Source organism: Volvox carteri (genome assembly GCF_000143455.1).
Source record: "Volvox carteri f. nagariensis unplaced genomic scaffold VOLCAscaffold_8, whole genome shotgun sequence".
Taxonomy (NCBI): Eukaryota; Viridiplantae; Chlorophyta; class Chlorophyceae; order Chlamydomonadales; family Volvocaceae; genus Volvox; species Volvox carteri.
This window is the reverse complement of record NW_003307551.1, coordinates 2,366,138-2,383,240: the sequence shown is the minus strand read 5'-3', so window position 1 is coordinate 2,383,240 and position 17,103 is coordinate 2,366,138. Positions and strand designations below refer to the sequence as shown.

The 17,103-nt window shown below is 53.1% G+C and overlaps 2 protein-coding genes across 2 annotated transcripts; one reads left to right on the top strand and one right to left on the bottom strand.

Annotated features, from left to right (window-relative positions):
- Positions 1 to 7,586: 7,586 nt before the first annotated feature.
- On the bottom strand, positions 7,587 to 13,440 carry VOLCADRAFT_103752 (uncharacterized protein; the record flags this gene model as incomplete). Its single annotated transcript, XM_002947923.1, has 5 exons — positions 12,723 to 13,440; positions 12,307 to 12,506; positions 11,758 to 11,923; positions 8,136 to 8,291; positions 7,587 to 8,057 (listed from the first exon to the last, which is right to left on the bottom strand). The coding sequence occupies exons 1-5, from the start codon at positions 13,365 to 13,367 to the stop codon at positions 7,587 to 7,589; spliced, it is 1,638 nt and encodes a 545-aa protein (XP_002947969.1). The 5' UTR covers positions 13,368 to 13,440.
- Positions 13,441 to 14,521: 1,081 nt separating this feature from the next.
- VOLCADRAFT_88419 (uncharacterized protein) lies at positions 14,522 to 15,988 on the top strand (the record flags this gene model as incomplete). Its single annotated transcript, XM_002948074.1, has 4 exons — positions 14,522 to 14,528; positions 14,804 to 14,970; positions 15,148 to 15,296; positions 15,661 to 15,988. The coding sequence occupies 4 exons, from the start codon at positions 14,522 to 14,524 to the stop codon at positions 15,986 to 15,988; spliced, it is 651 nt and encodes a 216-aa protein (XP_002948120.1).
- Positions 15,989 to 17,103: the final 1,115 nt, after the last annotated feature.

The following is a 17,103-nucleotide window of genomic DNA, read 5'->3' as shown; positions in this document are numbered from 1 at the left end:
CAGCTCCGTGCTGCTATTACCATGTAACTTCGCTAGCACCAAAGCCATCGCCTTAGTTGACTCAGGCGCTTCACATGTCCTCATCTCTGCCACACTCATGCAAAAACTGGTTTTATGTTGTATCACGTCTTTTGCAGAAAAGAACCATTGGCGGATGCCAGATTCCGTTATACCCAGGATACTACAATTATCCCCCCTCCAGCATTGAGGGCGTCCTCGACCGTTTGCCTATCTCAGGGCACCTGCAGGTGAAGACAGCTGTGAGATGTCAGCATCCACCGGGAACCAGCGGCAGCAGGCCAAGCGGACAATCGAACCCGGATCAGGACTGGGAAACTAAGTCTCGATACCAAATTGTTGTAACACGTCTTAAGCAGAAAAGAACCGATCGGCGGATGCCAAATCTCGTGATACCCAGGATACTACATTTCACAGCCCCACGCCAGCCATGTAGCAACTTGCGTGCTGAGACGATGGAAACAGCGTCTGCCTGCAAGGTCAGGTACACCTGTCGATCCGATTCCAAGGGTTCTGCTGCAAAATCGTAGCTCAGGTCATGCCTAAGCTAGTCATAGGCATGGATCTCATTCTTGGCAGCCACTGGATGCGTGAACACAGTGCAGTACTCGACTTTGGCCAGCATGGTGACACACCATGGCTGCTCACATCGGCTGCGGTTATGAATTAAGTACTGCGGTTTTACACGCGGCAATGTACGGTGGCCCTGTCAGACCCTACCCGGGTGCCGCCAGCAAAACTGGAAGCCGTGCTGGATGCCCTGTTGCTTCCCATCTCATGGGTTCTCCTCTGGCAAGACAGTCAGACACGCATGGTCCCAGCGGCTCATCAAACGGTCCCTTAGTGCCATTATCACCACTCCTTCGGGTAGAGGTCTACTCAATAACCAGTCAACACGCTCATTTACCCCCATGACTTCTTGCGGTATTCCGCCCCATTGCACTCCAAGAAGGAAAGTTTTAACATTGAGGTTCCCCAACCTCCCATTCCAGAGCATCAGTTATCTCCTGCCTTAAAACTGCATGAGCAATGGACCCCACTTGCTTTTGGAGGCGGTTCCAGAAACGGAGGATCTGTTTCACCATGTAATACTGTAAGGGGAGTTCAGCCAGCTCCGCATACAACAGCCTGTGGGATGGCCGTGCCGTCCCCACTACCTGCCTCATGAATAAAATCTGCAGCTATCCTTCAAACAGGCTTCGAACATGCCCTTCGCAAGGTTGGTTTTATCCCGCCGCCTTCCCACCCTGTCCACGACCTCTGCCAGTGCAAAAGGGCCCCATGCCTGGCAGCCATACAACAGGATTGCTCGGACTTGGGCTGCAAAGCACCGCATTCACACATCGGGGGCAAACAGCTTCATTTTGTGCAGCTTTGCGCTTAAGGAAAACATAGCGGACTGACCTGTATCACATAACTGCTGACGGCACACACTAAAAGGCCGTTCTGGCCCGTATACCAATCCCAGATAGTGAGCGCTATCTTCGGCAGGTACTACCTGGCCTGATAGCCGTAACTGTTGACATCTCTCGCTAAGTTCCGACTGCTGGGTGCCATCACATGCAAAAACAAGCCTTTCACACTTTGAGACATTTGGTTGTATCCCAAAGGCTTTGCAAAACAAGTCCACAAGATGTAGTAACTCAGACATTCGCTCTAGTGACATCGCTAGCAGACTAACATCGTCTGCATCGTCTGCATACAGCATGTTGTATCCACTTCCACTGTTCAGGTGGTAGTGAAAACAACAAGTGGTCTCAATACCACTTGTTGTTTTCACTACCACCTAAACAGTGGAAGTGGATACAACACAGCACAGGCAGCATAGGCAGGCGGCTGGCAGAGGTTATGACTTCTGCTTCCGGCCGACTCGGATTCAAACCCGCTTGACGACTTCTCGGGTGTTTGAGAGGTGTTGAAATGGGAGGTGGCCCCCCATCATGTGGACGGTGTTGGACGTGATAATATCAACCTTGCGAGCTGACCAGGAACTAAACTGATCCGCCATTGATCCGCTAGATTTGGTTGGATGTTGGTGGTGAGTTGCTGAACCCAACGAATATATTCTGAAGCCGGATGGGGTGAACGGATTAGGGTGCCCCTCTAGCAGGGGAGAGCAGGGAACTGCCTCGGGAAAGGGGGCGGCTGGTGAAGCTTAACCACCCTGTAACGACATACATACAACAGTATGGAGACGCGCTTGCTGTCCACAAGGGGTGTGTCATGCTTGCATACTCCAGCTTCTACAAGGCATGAGTATCAATCAGATCAGCTAGTGTCTCAATGAAGAGTCCAAACAGCTCCGTAGATAAAGGACACCCTTGCTTCACTCCTTGCTTAGACTCAAAACTCTCCTCCCACTTTCTCATTCACCTTTATCACCATGGACACCTTCTCGTACGCTTTTCTCACAACATCTAGCATGGGGACGCTAATCCCCCTCTCTTGCAACCGAAGCCACATATGCTCGTGAGGCACCCTATCAAAGGCCTTCCGAAAGTCAATCTGTACTATTATCAATGGCGGCTGCCCCGCGATCTGATGCCGCCCGACCAGGTGTTGCTTGACAAAGAGGTGATGAGCAGTGCCAAAACCCCGCCTGAAACCCGCTTGGCATGGGTGCTGTAGGTCCAGTGTTTCCCCAGCATGTACCAGACGGTTAAGAATCACTGACACATAGCACTTCACAAGTGCTCCTCCAACTGCAATGCCCCGATAATTTCCTGCCACCAATTTCCTGGTCACCCTTCTCAAAATTGGGAATACCACCGTTTCGGTAACACCTCCGTTCCCTGCCTGCCCTGCTCATCCACCCGTGGGAGGCGTGCATAACGGTAACATTCCGATGGTACGGCCTCGAGCCCATGAGCATTTCCGTTTGGTAACCTATCGTGCCTGCACCTAACCACAAACTCACGCATTCTCTCTGCATCACATACTGCTCGGGCACAACGTTTGGCATGATTCATTGCGTTATGTGCCTTGCAGAACGCTTCCCACAAAGGACCTGACTTATTCTTGACCCTGCCAGGGCCAAGCCGCACCCTGCAAGCAAGCATGTGTTTTGTGCTTTGGCATTCCTCATTCAACCATAATGCACCATCCCCCACTTGCATACCCTCTGGCCTGCGACCCGCAAATACTCGAAAACCCTAAGCACCTTCCGCAGGAGGGTACTAATGTGCTCCACCGACTCCGTGCTGTCACAGGTCCCATTCGATAGGTCCGTGATCACCCCATTTAGTGCGTGCATGACCTGAGATCCCTCAGTGAACAGAGCAGCATAGTCACGATAACGGGAAATCTCAAACACTGCTCGCTTCTTTTGGTGCTTGTGTTGGCGCCATCACGGTGGACGTGCGAATGTGCGAGTGAAGGTGTGATGGATGGAAAAGGGGAGTGGAGATGGAAAAACGTCCATGGGCTCGAGTCTCTAAAAATACACAGAAAGTGACACCATCTATGTTCACACGATGGCCTCACCATAAGTGGAACTCGTCGGCTTAGTATCCTGTCGCCACCTAAGATGGCTCAATGATGGCTTCCACTTCTGCCTCTCGCTAAGCGGCTTGTGAGACTAGTACAACTTTCGCATGGGTTGGTGTTGGGAGGGGGTTTCACAAGTGGGATGTGTACTACCAACCAAACTATCGGCTGGAGACTTAGCTACTGTAATACAGCACGGCAGGACTGAGCAATAATGCCTGGATGAGGTCTGGATGAATTTTGCCTCATCCAGGCTTCCCGAATTCTGGGCAACAGCCAGTGGGAAGTGAACCAATGATCTTACGGTGCAGCGCCCAGCACTATTGGAGCTCATAACCTGGTAAACACATCAAAGCGCCAGAATTCCCCCCCGGCCCTAATTATGCTGTCAACATTCTCTGGTGTATGGAGTGTCGGTCACTGTCCAACACATCGAAGGCAAAAACCATCCCATCAGCACAGAACCACCACCACCACCACCTCAACAGTACACCTCTCATCAGCACAAGCGGTCACACCTCCCCAAACCCTGTACTCACGTACGACCCTTAAATGTACAGTGGGCACATGTATATGTGTCCAATAGTTCTATTTTACATGTCCTGCTGAGGGGGTTTCGGCCGGAGGCCTCTCATATATGACTTCAACAGCAGGAGGGTCCAGCACAAGGACACAAAACATATCTAGCTCAAGCATCTAGGGGTACGCAGCGCCATACACCGCTCACAGCACTCCCCAGCTCTCACCTCTCACCAAACTCCACCCCTAAGCATTTCCCCCTTTTCCCTTCCTCTCTTCCTCCCTCCTTTCCCCCCGTTCACTCGGTCGCGGTGATGCAGCACAACAGCACTCCCGAATACTTGAAGCTCGCCTCCATCTCGTCCGGGCAGTGCACCCTCGCATCATGCATGGCTCCAGCCCTCTGCCATTATGTTGATGGTGTTGCGAACTCGCTCCAAGAGCTCGTTCACATCGCCAGCTGGCCAACGGTATAACTCCAGGCTATGGCCGTCCAGCAGTATGGCTGCGACCTGAAGCCAGGCGTCCGAATGGCGCCAAGAGGGGGAACCATGGGGCGTAGAAAGCAACCAAATCGGCGGAGGGAGAGCCGGGTACGGGTGCAATATGGGAGAATAGGGGCCGCATGTCTATGCGTGTGTTTGTATCCTTGAGGATATCCGTACAGAAAAATGAAAACGGAAAATAAAGGCAAACGAAAGCAAAGGTTGATTTAAAAGAAAATGTGAATGTATAGGGCCTGCCACACCCACGATCCGTATTTGCCCGCACAGCACTCATTTGTATCCACCACCCTTGACCGCCTTGAGGACACATCGCCCCCGTCGCTGCTTAGTTCATTGTTCCACTGCCGCCGCTGCCACCGCCCCCAAGACCGCAACCATCAGACATCCGGGGCTGACATGCTTCGAAAGGAGCATGTAAGATGACCTGCCAGAAACGACAGAGGCGCCAGCTGGCGCTGCAGCTGACATCGAAACGGATTCGATGGTGAAGCCGATGAAACCTGATTATCAGTGTGGAGGAGCTTCGGAAACCGGAAGGTGCATCCATTTTATATGCATCTCTGGAAGCCACACGAAAGTGTGCCAAGCGAGCTATTCCAGGGCGGGGAAAATGCTAGAAAGAAACTAGGAAAGTGTTTCCTGTGAACCAGTTGCAACAAGTACTGGCCCCCAAAAGTGCATTGCACGGAAGCTGGGTAAAACCACCTAGGTAAACCTTATCGTGGCTTCTGCTTAACAGTGAAGCTGTATGTGATGCAATTCGCAAAATCAACCATGATACCATGCAGCAGCGCCACCTCTCGCACCTTGTCACGCACGGACTGCCAGACCACGCCTGCAAGAAGCCGTGACACTTTCCTATACCTTTATAGCCCCCTCCCACGAATACAAGTTCCAAACCATGCAAGCAAAAGACATATAGGTCACAAAGGATACAATTCTAGGCCTGTGCGACCTTCGGATAGGTGACAGTCGGGTGACCTGAAAGCTGTCTGAGGCGTATAAGGCCCATTTATGGCTTTTGCCATTCATAGACATAACATATTGTCTATGCAGCATTTCGAGGTTTTCGACAGTTACCGGAGGCTTCGCGAGGTCTCGCAGGAAAGCTAAAAATCTGAAACTGTTTCGCAGCCGCAGTACAGGTTTCGGCCCGAGCACTGTGAGCACGCTTTGGCCTCCTACACAATTGAAACATATTTCAACATCACCACATAGGGTACAGGTCTACTTAGACGCGAAAATTTGAAAGACGCTAACAAACAAGTCACTGAAGCCCGGACCTTAGACATGGTCACCATTCGGCAAGCCCTGCTTTTTGTGGGGGGCGAGGACGCCAACTCCATTTCGCCAATTGTTGCTGCCTTAACAAAGTTAGGCTTTGACGTGGATGCCGAGGTTGGCGGCGCTTTCCGCCTGCTGAACGCGGAACAAGCAGCAGGCCTCACTGTTCGGCAGCAGTTGGCGCTAAAAGCTGCAATCCAAGGTCCGTTGTATGCAATCACGTACTTGAGAAATATTTGGCTCGTATCCTGTTCGAACTTGTAAGGAATTGCACAAGGGGCCGTTAGGGAGAAAAGTGTCTTGGGGCGCATGGGGCGTTAAGAGTGTCTTGTCAAGCCCCGCGAGCATTGTGCCTCCATTGTGCTGCGGTGCATAGGAATTGTGGTTGAGAGTAGGCAGGACACACGCCCTTTCTCGCTAGCATGCCAAGGCGCTTCCAAACTTAGGTTTTGCAGTTTGCCTTTGCAAACTTGCGCGTGAAGCTGGCTTGGTTTTTCAGAATGCTGCATGAAGATTGCCACTGCATGCAAGCCGCCCTGCCTCTCTACCTGCAGCCGCCACATATCGGGAATCCGGATGCGCGTGCTCTTCCTGATATCCCGACCTGCATTAGTTTTTTCGCCATCAATGTGTTCCAATGATCATTATTTTGTTTGCGAAGAGTCTGGTGGCTTTGATAGTGCATACCCTTCCGATACTAAACAGTTGGTTTTGGACGAGAATGCCCCGCGCTTCTTTGCTACACTGCATACCATGCATTGTTATGGTCTTCTGAATCGTTAGTAAGCTGTGTGTTCCATTACAAATAGCACACCGCACCCTCTTTTTCCCTCTTTCTTCATGATGTGCAGCTGCGGCAACTGCTGTCCCACCACCAGCTGCCAGCTTCAGTAAGTTGGACTTCATTTTTACATTATTTTTCATGAGTAGTTGCCTTACCGCTTATAGACGTGAGTCGAGCTTGGGTACCTGCGAGCAGAAGAGTGTGCTTGCTTCCGTGGGAGGAGGCGAGCCTGGTTACCGACTGCGCTATCTGCCGCGGGGCGGTGTAATGGGCAGACGACGCAGTGGAAACCTGTCAGTACTGACTATATAAACTCGCGAAATTACTCTTTCCGTCGCGTTCTCACCAGTACGGCCCCGCCGTACCACCAACGAACCGCCGAGTACGCTCTCGGCAAATACACAGAAAACATTGGTTTTCTTTCGTTACTCTCAGAAAACCTACAGTTTTCATGAGTAGTTGCCTTACCGCTTATAGACGTGAGTCGAGCTTGGGTACCTGCGAGCAGAAGAGTGTGCTTGCTTCCGTGGGAGGAGGCGAGCCTGGTTACCGAAACTTCAATAATCGCCGGTTGGGGTGCGAAGGGACCTGAGAGGAAAAGGGGTGGCATAGCCTTGCTCCGTGCGTTACACGCTGCCGAAAGGCTCAGGCCCGGTGCAGCACCCTGTCAGTACCCCAGGGCCTTTGAGACCTTGAGCTTCGTGCCCACGCTATCGGCCAGGTATACCAGCCAGGGTTCGACACTGACTTTCCTGAAACTTGCGGGATCCCCCGTACCTCCCAAATTTTCCTTACGGAGGGGCCCCCGTACCAGGCTCCTGTACTGGCCGAAAACCTTACGGGGGGCCCCGTAACCCTGCAAAACCTTTACGGGGACACTGTCCTTGGCTAAAACGCTGTGGAAAGTGACACTTTGCGTTTTTTTTGCCCTGTAAATCGTTATTTATGTTATTTTCCCGTGAACCATTACACACGGGGGCACGGCACACTCAGCGAAAGCCAAGCGCCTTGGCCGCCGCGGCCGCCCATTCCTTCTGCTCCTCTTTCGCGTCCTCCTCCTCATCAACAAAATCCTCATCCACGGACGACTCATCGGTATCTCGTTCTACGTCGGTCTCGTAGTCACTGTCACTAAAAGCCTCATCGTCACTAGCGGGGTATGTTGCTTGTACCAGTACTTCAATCTCTGGGTCAGTCGCAACCTCCTCGTTATCATCCTCTCCGTATGGATTCAAATTAATTTTGCTAACGTCAAAAAACAACTTGTGAATAATGCCTGTATAACCCTTACGCGAGTAGATCCCAGCAGCCTGATCAATCAGTGGCTTCGCCCCGGTATCAGCAGCAGGTCCCAACATGCCCACACGAAGTAGCGAATCAACCGTTTCCAGCTTTAGCCGGTTCGTCAGGCGATTCTTAATAATACGATGCCGGCTAAATCCGCGCTCAACACATGCCGTCTGTGTTGGCAGGATTGTAGCGACTTGAGCCAAACGCATCATACGCGGAAGGAGATGGGCTTGGGGACGCAAACTCACCCACGCTGCCTCCCAAGTCACCCTGCCAAGCGAAATGTAGTAAGCAAGACGTGCCTTCATGACATTGAACTCCTTTAAAACGTTCGGCAACTCATCAGGCTTAACCTCGAACAGGCGGTGTGAATTCTTAGCAGAGCAGAAGTGCTGCTCAGCCTCCTGAGTGCAAGGCTCCGTAGAGCCAAGCTCCTCAGGATCATCATTGGGGTTGCCTATAACACAAATCTTTCGGTCAACTTTCACGCCTGCGGTTCTTGTCAATCAGCTTCGAGTCCCTACCCTACCTTCTTTGCAAGGCTTATCATCTACTTTCTTTGTGGGAACAGTTTGGCTTGCAGGCTTTCCACCTGCGTCCGGACCGAAAATGAGATCGGCGAGGAGTGGCTATAGACTGGAAGCTATAAAAGTATTATGAAAAGTGTAGTTAAATATTGCAATATGAATTATGCCTGCCAAGTGTGTGGCTTTATCCTTTATATGGTCCGTCCTCTCCCCTACAGGGCCCCGTAAGGCCTCTTATTGTCTGCCATCGCTGGATGTTACAGACCAGAAGCTATAAAAGTATTATGAAAAGTGTAGTTACATATTGCAATATGAATTATGCCTGCCAAGTGTGGGGCCTTATCCTTTATATGGTCCGTCCTCTCCCCTACAGGGCCCCGTAAGGCATCTTATAAATCCTTAAATTCCTTACGGGAGTCACCGTAACCGGCCTTCGGCCTGTTCGGGGGCGGCCCCGTACGGGGCGCTTCGCGCCTCAAAATCTTTACGGGAGCCACCGCAAAGTCCTACGGACCCGTACGGGGATACCGAAAAAAGGCCAAAAACTTACGGGCCCCGTACGGGGTGTCGAACACTGATACCAGCATGGCCTCACGCGACCGCCAGCCCCCGTGGGCTTGGAACAACCGCTCATCGACACCCTGCTCGGCCGCCGCCGTCGCGCCACCCGAGCGCAAGCTGTGCAGGCCAAACAAGGCCTGCACTTCACCGTGCGTGATACCCATCACCTTCGCCACGGCCTTAAGAACATGATACCGCGCCTGCACATAGCCGATCGCACGCCCCTCCAGGGCCGTGGCCTTACCGGCCCGGGCGGCTTGCCCATTGAAACCCTGAAAGAGCGGCTGACCAGCCGTGAGGCCCGACAGCTTAAGGTACCTCTCCAAATGGCCCACTGGGCAGGCCACGCCCTCACCCCAAGCAATGCACACCACATTGCCTTCCCGGAACTGATCATTCTTTCACTTAGCAATAAAGACAGCGGTGTGCGTAGCGTGGAACTGCACATCTCGCACCAAGAGCCCTGCCACATCATCATACTGGAAGAAGCCCGCGAAACACAAGGCCGTGTACACGGCCATCATGACACTCCACACTGGGGCACCGGCGAAGGCCAACAGCCGGACGACGGCCACGATCACCTCGAGGGTTAGGGGCTCCTTACAATTCAGCACAGCCATCCCGAGCGAGCGTTTCGCTGCCGCGCGCACAGCCTTGCAAAAGGGGTGCTTCGTCGGGTTTGCCCCCTCGCACGCCAAGTCATGCTGCATGAAAATCGCAGCACTCGCCAGCTTAACGGCCGCATAACTTGACGCCGTTTTAGCCACCGTCGTTAAGTACATCCCCACCACGACCGGGCTTGCCGGTAGGTAGCAGTAGCCGCCCGCACGGCACCACGACTTAAAACCTTCCCACGGATTCGCATACACCTTCTTCATGGAGGCCGCCCGTGATGACGCGGCAAACGCTTGACTCTCCGCCAGTAGCCCGTGATGGCTTGGCGTGACCATCCTCCCTGCTCGCTCCCAGAAGGACGCGGCAAAGGCGTCTGAACGGCCCAGCACAAAGGCATGCGAGAGCACACACCGGTTCCCTGTCAGTGCTGGTTACTCCCGAGGGGATGCCAGCGGGGCGCGCCACCTCCACCGGTTCTGGAAGGAAACCCGCACCGCCCACACACGCCACCTGGGGGCCCCAACACCATACTCATTCGCAGCGGTTTCCCCTGGCAAGAATAGATCCTGCTGCTTATGAGGCAACTCGAGGCAGCCAGTGACAAACTGCGCCAACTCACCCTCGCGGGGGCACAGCAACGGCCACCACACCGCCAACTTCCACACTGGCAGGACTGGCTCTTCATAAACTCCAGCACCCTGCCCACCAAAGCGAAAGGTGGGTTACACCAGTTGTTTTCTTTTCCCCACGCCTGCGAGAAGCAATTCACTGCCTCGGCACCCGGACACCGAAACAAGGAGTTGAACCGCTTTAGCTGGGCATTCCCCGCCGACGTGAAGCGATCCACCGTGTGTGGGCCCCACTTGCGGTCAAGAACCTCAAACCAGACTGGGTTCAGCTTCCAGTCGTCCCCATCCTTCAACTTGCTGAAGTAGTCGGCAACCTCATTCAACCCACGAGGGATCCAGGACACACTCAACTGCACCTGGTGCTCCTTGCACCACCAGAAAATCTTCAAGGCCCACTCCTGCAAGTGTGCCTTCCGACTTCCGTGATCAACGATACGCTCCGCATTCTGGCTGTCCGTCAGCAAGTGCACTCGCCACCCTCTCAGCTCTTCCTTCAGGGACTCGAGAGAAAAGAAGATAGCCGCCAGCTCGTGGTTCCCCGACGAAGTACGACGCAAGTCCCAAGACAAGTACCCCCGCGCGAGCGGTTGCACTGAGCGTAGCCCTGGGCCTGACACAACACCCGCCCAGCCTGTAGCGCTAGCGTCAGTGTTTACCTCCAGCACGTTGACCTCCGGGGGTCGTCAGATAGGGCTAGTCAGCCGCTCCCGGTCTAGCGACTGCCAAAAGTGTAATTCCTCCTGTACCTCCGGGGTAACCGTGACCTCACTCGACCACCCCCAACGGTCGGGCAGCAGGGCTGTCGACGCCCGCGTGAAGAGACGCCCCAAGCACCCGACTACAACGTACATGCTCACTGCGTGTCCCACGACGTGTGCCAGGGTCCTGGCTGGAATGCTAGGCCGTGCTAAGGCCTCTGTGACTGCTCCCTGGAACGATTCCCAACGGTCTGGTGGGACTACGAACACCCCTTTAGTGCTGTCAACCAAATAACCCAGACAGCGCACCTCTGTCGTGGGAGTCAGCATGCTCTTCTCTTTATTCATGGCGACACCCGCCCGCTCGAACTCACGCACGATCTCGTCCCGCCGGCTTGCGGCCATGGTGCGATCCGACCCCAACAAGAACAGGAAGTCGTCCAGATAGTTAATGAGCCGATAGCCTTTGCCCCTCAGGTAGGCTGAAAACTCGCGCATAAGTTTAGAGAATGCCCACGGGGCAGACACGAGCCCGAAGGGCAACACTGTAAACACGTAAAAGCGACCCTCCCATTCAAAGCCTAGGTAATCGCAGGCGTCCTCGCGCATCCGGAGCTGCCATTAAGAGTTTGTGAGGTCTGCACTAATAAGCAAGTCGTTCGGCTGGATAATTTGCTCCAAGTCGGTCAGCTTCTCGAATTTGAACTTTGGGCAGTACACCTTTGGGCAGTACATGTACTGGTTGACATACCGCAGGTCAAGGAGCAAGCGGAATTTGCCGGGCTGACGAGGCTTCGGTATCACATTTAAGGGGTTAACGACCCGCGGGCGCACGCTAACCTGCCGCACAGCTCCTGCTGCCAGAAGTGCTGTGACGGATTCGGTCACAAAGGCCCGCTGCTCCAGCACCCCTTGGTGATTTCGCATGACCCTCGGCGGCGGTGTGACGCCTGCCTGTTTCCACCACAACGGAAACCCCTGCTGCACCCACTGCTTGGTCCACGAGCTGGAGCAGACTGACAGCCACCAGTTGGCGTTCAAGTTGATGTTGCCAGACGCGGCAGGCATCCCGGCGCCTTGAACGACGTCACCCCCCTCGTGGGACCCGGCCCAATCTGAACGCATGTTACACAAGGGCAACCGGCAGTGAGCCGGGCAAAGTCTGACACTCCCTCCTTGAGGGGGTCTACGTCTCTCTGGGACGTCATAGCACATAGCAGCGGCGCGTGGGCCTGCAACCAGCCCGCCGATGGGCTACACCACTCCGGGGCGTTCACACTCAAGTCGTGTCTACATGCCAGTCAGGTCCTACCCCCCGATGGGGCCGTTATCACTCTCACTCACGCCCCCCGACGTGCACAAACCGCACTGCCGGCCCACCGCCCTCACCGTGGCGCGGGTGGGTTCAAGCACATGTTCACAAAGTGCCCAAACTGCTTGCACCTATGGCACTGATCTGTCGGCTTTGGGGCCCGCGGCGGCTTGCTGCCGCCCTGACTCATCGGGGCCATGCCCCCAAACTGCAGCCCCGGTGCGAAGGGCAGCGCCTGGTGCGGTAGCATAGCGCCCTGCACGGACCCGAACCCGACCTGCACCTGGCCAAAGCCGGGCGAGGGCGCCACAAACTGGCGCTGACGGAAACCCGCACCGAACTGCTTCTGCTTCTGCGCCAAGGGCTTGTTACCCCTGCACTCACACTCCTTCTCAGCAACAACACGCTTGTGCATGGACAACAGCTTGCTACGCTCCTCCTCGGACTTGCAGCAGTCAGGGAGGTCCAACGACTCAACGGTTTCCCAACCCACCAACATAGCCTTACGCAGCCGCGTGTTCAGGTCTGTGAGCAAGTTCTCACCCTCGGTGATGGTGTCGTTAGTTGCCTTCTCCAACTCCTCAATCTGCTCCGGCGGGGCCTCATCGCGGCACGCCTCACGTTCGTCCTCCAGGTTGCGGTTGACCTTCTGAAAGGCATGGTAAACTTGGTTCAGCTCCCGGTTCTCCCGCTTGAGCGCCTTGTGCTCCTTGCCCGACTTGTTGACCCAGCCATTGTTGACGTAGTCCAGGTCCTTAAATGGGTGCTCCATGACGCGACCAGACTTGTCGGAAACGAGAACTTTCATAGCTGGCTGCTCCATGGTCATCTCCAGTTGAGCGATGTGCATGCTGACGCTCGCCATTTGATTCTTCAAGGAGACGTAGGTATCCCAGGCGTGGCCCATAGCGGTAGAAAACAACTTCTTGTTTAAGCGAGCCAGAGGGTCAGAGGCCAGCAGGGAGGCGGCCTTCTGGTAGTTGTCGGCTTGCTCAATTGCGGTCAACTGAGCATGCAGGTCTGCGTGCACCTTCTGCAGCTCTACCACTTGGTCACCGACTCTACGCTTAGCTGGCATCATAACGAAGCCCGCAAACATTGCCACTAGGGCAACCTCTAAGCCGAGAAAAGGGAACATGGTTACCGACTGCGCTATCTGCCTCGGGGCGGTGTAATGGGCAGACGACGCAGTGGAAACCTGTCAGTACTGACTATATAAACTCGCGAAATTACTCTTTCCGTCGCGCTCTCCGCGACTTGCCCTTCGTTCTCACCAGTACGGCCCCGCCGTACCACCAACGAACCGCCGAGTATGCTCTCGGCAAATACACAGAAAACCTTGGTTTTCTTTCGTTACTCTCAGAAAACCTACAGTTCTTGGAGCTGAATGCTTTGTGTCCTCATTTCCAAACAATAGGTGGTAGCCTTGGCAGTGTCATATGCCTCTGGCATGCGCTGAGGCTATAGCTTAGCTAAGCTCCCTTTGATGGAGTAGCTCAGTGCATTAATGACCGCATCCATGACCGCATCCATGACTGGAAAACCCATCCATGACCAAGTCTTTCCCCGAGTGATTTGGATTCACTATGACAACGGGTGATCGCGTTACGTCGCGTTAATTCGCGTTCTGAGGCTGTAACACGAGTTTAAAGCGATGTAACCTGAGTTTAAGCACTGATAATGCACCAGTTTGCTTGTGTGTATGGCCTAACACACTTCATCTTCATTCTCATGCGAAGGAATTGAGTAATTTGGGCTGGCAGTGCATTAGCTTAAGCAACTAACACAAACTTTACATGATAGTAAGCATGACCAGGTGACTTTTGACATGAGTGTTAGGTACAACGCAAACGCCTGTGAATGGCATGTGTGACTGCCAATGGTGCAAATGCGTATGCATGTGTGAATGCAGTGAATGATATCGTGAGATTTACGTGACCCTAAACGCGACCAGGTGACTTTGAATGTGTAGCAGCTGGCCGCTGAAAAGGCCTCTCGAGATGCTGGTGGTCGTGCTACATGCGTATTTATAGAGCCGTACTGTGTGCCGGCTGCTACATTCCCCCCTTTTGAAGGGGTCCGTCCCGGGCCCTTAGAGCCTCGTATACCACCAGCCTGTGCCTACCTTCACCTACCCTTGGGCAGTGGGTCCTCAATCCATGTCACGTCATGTGCCAGCCTCACATGCACCTAGCCGTCTTCAGGTTTTTCAGGCACAGAGACAGTCCAGCTACTTTTAAAGTTTGTGCAATATTCGCTCACTGAGTCGCCAAACCCGATTTCCACTCAAGCATGATTGGTGGGGGTTGAGCCGACGACTTCAGGATCGTGAATTTTTATGAGGTCTCGATACCAAATGTAGCAGCTGGCCGCTGAAAAGGCCTCACAAGATGCTGGTAGTCACGCTACGCGTACTGTGTACCAGCTGCTACATTCGTCCATTAGTATCTTTCATGTAGCTGTGAAACAATACTATGCAGTACTGAGGAAATTTTGGCAAATGATAGGCTAGCATAACAATGAATGGTAGCAATTATATGATGTAATAGCCATCCATATTGTTTCATTGCATAGGTGGGGGATTCCCGACTCCAGAGGCAAAGGCACGCGAGCGGGTGATTTCTACCTACGTTGTCGTGGACAAGGCACGCCAGCGTATCTTCACACCCATTTTCAAGCGCATCCTGGTCACGTATTGCCATGGCTCAAAATCAGATTTGCAACCTGGCCAGGAGATTGAGGTAAGCACAACAACAGGATGAATCCACTTGAAATTATAGTAGCTGGTACACTGTCTACCAGCATCTCCAGAGGCCTTTTCAGTGGCCAGTTACTACAGAAGTACCCCGTCATGGATAATTTGCTGCTGTAGTGAAACTCACACCCAATGACACATGCTGTCCCTTTGCCTTTCCCAGGTGTGGGCCAATGACAGTGACGGTGACATGCAGCAGTTGGTGAAGGCCCGAGTCTTGGGTCTCTATCCAAGGTCGCAGATCCTGCTCTGCAGCACAGCCAAGCCCATCAATGCACCAAATCTGGATATCAGTGTCAGGGCCGGAGAGCCGTGAGTTGGTTGGTTGTTGATTGGGGAATGATGCATGACATGTATGGCTGTATATGTATGTGTGTATAGAAGAACAACGAGAAGATCCCTGATATGCCTAGCCCATATACACACAACCTGATAACGGTAGAGCAGTAGGCTCTCTTTGGTTGCTAGAGCTGCTGGTTCATTGCTAATTCAGTAATGTAGCTGCTCCTGGGCTCTCACATGCACTATAAACCCAACCTTTCTAGTCTAGCAAACATACATTCCTTACATGATTGAGAACCAAGCAGGCTATGTACCTATCTGAACAGGATGTGTTTGCTGTCCTGTGCATGTGTACCTGCCTGCATGATACCACTTCCCAAATGTGGGTTTGCAGGTACATCATGCTGGGATGCTCCAACAGGAGCCAGAAGGATCCGTTCTCCATAAGCCATGGCTGCATTTCTACGACAACTCCGGATGCCAATGGGTTTATCCGTGGGGATACAGCACCCGTGCCAGGAGACTCAGGGGGAGGCTGCTTCTCTGCGGAAACAGGGAAGCTGGTTGCCATAAATGTGGCTGCCGATACCCGAAATGGCAACCGTGCTGTACTTGTGCCAGTTTCTGCAATGATATCTATACTGGTGGACCACCATCAGAAGGACGTGCAGGACCTCATGCCTGACTTCATGGAGGGGGATGGCGAAGACCAGTTCACTTAGCAAACAAGTGCAGTGGGTTGAGCTGGTGGCCTGTATTCTATGGGGGGACTTGTTCTTCAGGCTGGGCTAGGCTGTGCCTGGGCCTATGTTTTGGGGACTCCTGGGCCAGCTTGACTTTTTGGGCCCCAGCAATCTGGACAGGGACATTGGTGCACAACTGCCACAAGAACAGCACAATGCATGATGTGTATGTAGAATTTTTGATTGACTAGTGCTTTTTGGCTTGACTCTTCTGTACTGATTGATAAGTTTGCTGATTGCTTGGTGCATTTGTAGTCATGTGAGTAGTCATGGAACAGGGCTGTGAGTGTACAGACTTTCTGGGTACAGACTTTCCCTAATCTCAGTGATGGACTCAGTGGTGATGTTTATGACTCAGGGGGAAGGAAATGTTGACTAAAGGCGACCAGCCAGCAGAAGTTGGCCTGTTGAGCTGCCTACACATGTAAGCACACGCTGTCAAATTCAAACTGTGTATATATCATATTTTTAACCAGCATTAGGCATTTGTATTTGTTCAGACCCTTCCTATAGCAAAACAAACTCTGTGATGTCAACTAGGATGTAATATTACATCCTTAAAACTGTATAGTATATAGCATGCCATCTTGACAAAAATATGACACTGTGTAGGGCCGCCCTGCTGTGACAGCAGCGACTGTAGCCAAGCCAACGACTTTCTCACACTTTATGCTATTTTTGGCTTTTGAAGCTTGCCCTTTTGCGCGTCCCGCCGTGGCCTTTGCATTTGGATGAGTTCATTCAGCCGCTTCACCTCCCGCCCGAATTTCGCACGCTCGCGAACTTTACAAACATACACATAAAGCCCACGCTCCCACTGGGAGCCTCCCAGCTTTTAAAAGCTGGCCTTTGCACGGCCCGTTGTAGCCTTCGCATTTTGGCTTTGTACGAACAGTGTATTCGGGTCGCTCGTACCCTGCATCACATTTTTGCGAGGGGCTGCTTTACAATTCAACATGGCTATTATGCTAGCAATGCTAGTAAGAAGTGTACACAGATTTGCAAAAATGCAACAAATCACCAGTGGTTGGTTCTCTTGACATCTCCCTGGGTACTCTTTGCCAGGGCCAGGTGTGGCTGCACTACTGTAGTAG